Source organism: Populus trichocarpa, chromosome 2 (assembly GCF_000002775.5).
Source record: "Populus trichocarpa isolate Nisqually-1 chromosome 2, P.trichocarpa_v4.1, whole genome shotgun sequence".
Taxonomy (NCBI): domain Eukaryota; kingdom Viridiplantae; phylum Streptophyta; class Magnoliopsida; order Malpighiales; family Salicaceae; genus Populus; species Populus trichocarpa.
In genome coordinates this window covers 16,532,809-16,534,952 of record NC_037286.2, presented here as the reverse complement: position 1 = coordinate 16,534,952, position 2,144 = coordinate 16,532,809, and the positions used below count along the sequence as shown (strand labels likewise).

At 33.5% G+C, this 2,144-nt stretch overlaps 1 protein-coding gene across 1 annotated transcript; it reads right to left on the bottom strand.

The window, feature by feature from the left end:
• Nucleotides 1-564: 564 nt before the first annotated feature.
• LOC7487800 (protein SEED AND ROOT HAIR PROTECTIVE PROTEIN) lies at nt 565-1,673 on the bottom strand. Its single transcript, XM_002302694.4, has 2 exons — nt 1,322-1,673; nt 565-1,086 (listed from the first exon to the last, which is right to left on the bottom strand). The coding sequence occupies exons 1-2, from the start codon at nt 1,629-1,631 to the stop codon at nt 755-757; spliced, it is 642 nt and encodes a 213-aa protein (XP_002302730.2). The 5' UTR covers nt 1,632-1,673; the 3' UTR covers nt 565-754.
• Between the last annotated feature and the right edge of the window lie 471 nt (nt 1,674-2,144).

Genomic DNA, 2,144 nt, shown 5'->3' with positions numbered 1-2,144 from the left:
AATAAGTTATTTTACTATGAAAAAAAAGTGTGAAGACCAATTTCTCCATGATCAATTTGAGAATAACCAATAAATCATAAATAAAAGATCATATTACCTTAAAAAAATTAATGAATTTTATTTTAAAATAATAAAATTAAAATATGAGTTTATACATCATGAGAAGGTGAGTTTTTTTTTTAATAGGATGAGGCTTCAATACATTTTTTTTTTCTTGAAATCCTTCTCTCTCTCTCTCTCTCTCTCTCTCTATATATATATATATATCTTATGCACAGGATAAAAAGACAAGAAATAGAGAGAGAAAGGACACTTAATGATTCAATCGTAATCGTTTTGTAACGCGGCACAAAAGATTGAAATGAACATGCACTTTTAACTTCTTTAATAAAATTCATTAACCTTTTTATTCTTAGAGAAGAAAAGGTCCACTTACAAAGCTATAATAACGAGGCGTTCAGTATAAGTTTAGGCTTTCCGCAAACCTTTTTTCACAAAAGTCCATTTACTGGCGCAACTGAACTCAAATCAAAATTATTGCAAAGCTGCTTATCTACAAAGAAATAGAAAAGAACAAGTTCTTTAACTTCTTGATGTATAAAGAACCAAGTTTATTATAATCTTAAAATCCAAATATATTGAGCAATAAATCAAGACAATCAAAATAAATTAAACTAAATAAACAATAAGAATGCAATCAAATTCCCATCCCAAAAGTTTGAAAAATAAAAGATAAGGTAAGCCAAGAAGAAATTTAATAACCGCCGGCAGGAGTTGGTGTTGTTTCGGAGGTGTAGAAGAAAGTTCTCATAGAATACAATTTAATGTTTTTGCTGAGGATGTGGTAAGAAGAAAGAAGGGCACCGCTCATGCCATTGTTGACATCTGTTGGGATTTTGCAGGTCTCCAATGGAGAGCTTTCGAGGTAGGCCTTGCATTCTGTGACTTTCAAATCACCAAGTCCAAAAGCAGGCAATGTTTTGTAATAGTAACCGTTTGCGTCAGTTGCCCCAGTCAAGCATGAGAAAGGTGTTGTCTCGTATCCGTTCTGGTCCACAGCCATACATGCTATCCTTACCAGAGCTCCTGCACATGATAAAAGATAATTTAAGGTGAATAACCTTTGCCTCACTTTTTGTAAGAAAAATAAGATGATTTATTATCACCAGAGTGATGCTAATGTCCAGTTCAGGAAATTCAGATACAATATTATTTTAAATAAATGAGAACTCTCCATGCACACAGTCAAAATCAAGTAGCTTTAAATATAAAAGCTGTAATGTAACAGAGCATAAAAATATATTGGGTGCAGAGAGATTACCTTTAATGGGAATATAATTAGAGCCTGATTTGCAAAGAACAAGACCTTCAATCCCAATGGGGAGTGGAGCTTCTGGGATTGAATCATACCCATAATTTGGTTTTTCGTTGTCTGATTTTGGTATGGTTAATGTAGGCTTGGGGAGGTCTGGTTTCGGGGTGTTATCATAAATATTTGCGTCTGATTTTGGGTGATAGCCAGGTTTAACAGTGTCTGTCCTCGAGTCATAGCTATAATCATTAGCAGAAGTAATGACCAAGGATGACAAAAGAAGGATAGAGGCTGCGAAGAAAAAACGGGTTAGAGCCATTGCAATGCAAAGCACGAAGAAAGTTGTACGAAATTACTGACTATTGATGAGGGAGGCTGGTCGCTAGGAAGGCATTTTATAGAAAGGATGCTTCACATTTGTTTTTCTAGTTCGGGATTAAAAAAAGAAAAGAAGAGATACGTGTGAGAAACTTTGATGCACATTAGGGAAGGAATATTGTACGTGGTTGGCAATTCAAATGAACTTCAAATTGCCTTCACAAAATACGTGGTGAGCAGTATTATAGAGATTTTTTAATCTGGGTAGTTTTAATGACCTTAGAAAAGGTTGGAATATGCTCCAATTGGTAAGAAATTAATTGATAATATATACGAATATATATAAATGCTGTAAATAAATACTCTGCGAAAGAATTTCTTTTAAAAAAAGTATTAGATATACTATCTTTTTGTTTTCACCATGTTGCATAATGAATAATTCTCCAGGTCACAAAATCTCTCCGCCTTGGCGTGCTATATATTTTAAAAGCCTCCTCTTTTTTAAGGGAAGATT

What these genes read in the sequence shown, in the direction of transcription:
- LOC7487800 (XM_002302694.4), bottom strand. Translation starts at nt 1,631, where the DNA reads ATGGCTCTAACCCGTTTTTTCTTCGCAGCCTCTATCCTTCTTTTGTCA. An exon ending in TAATTATATTCCCATTAAAG is followed by an intron (nt 1,087 to 1,321) that starts GTAATCTCTCTG and finishes TATCATGTGCAG; the next exon opens with GAGCTCTGGTAAGGATAGCA.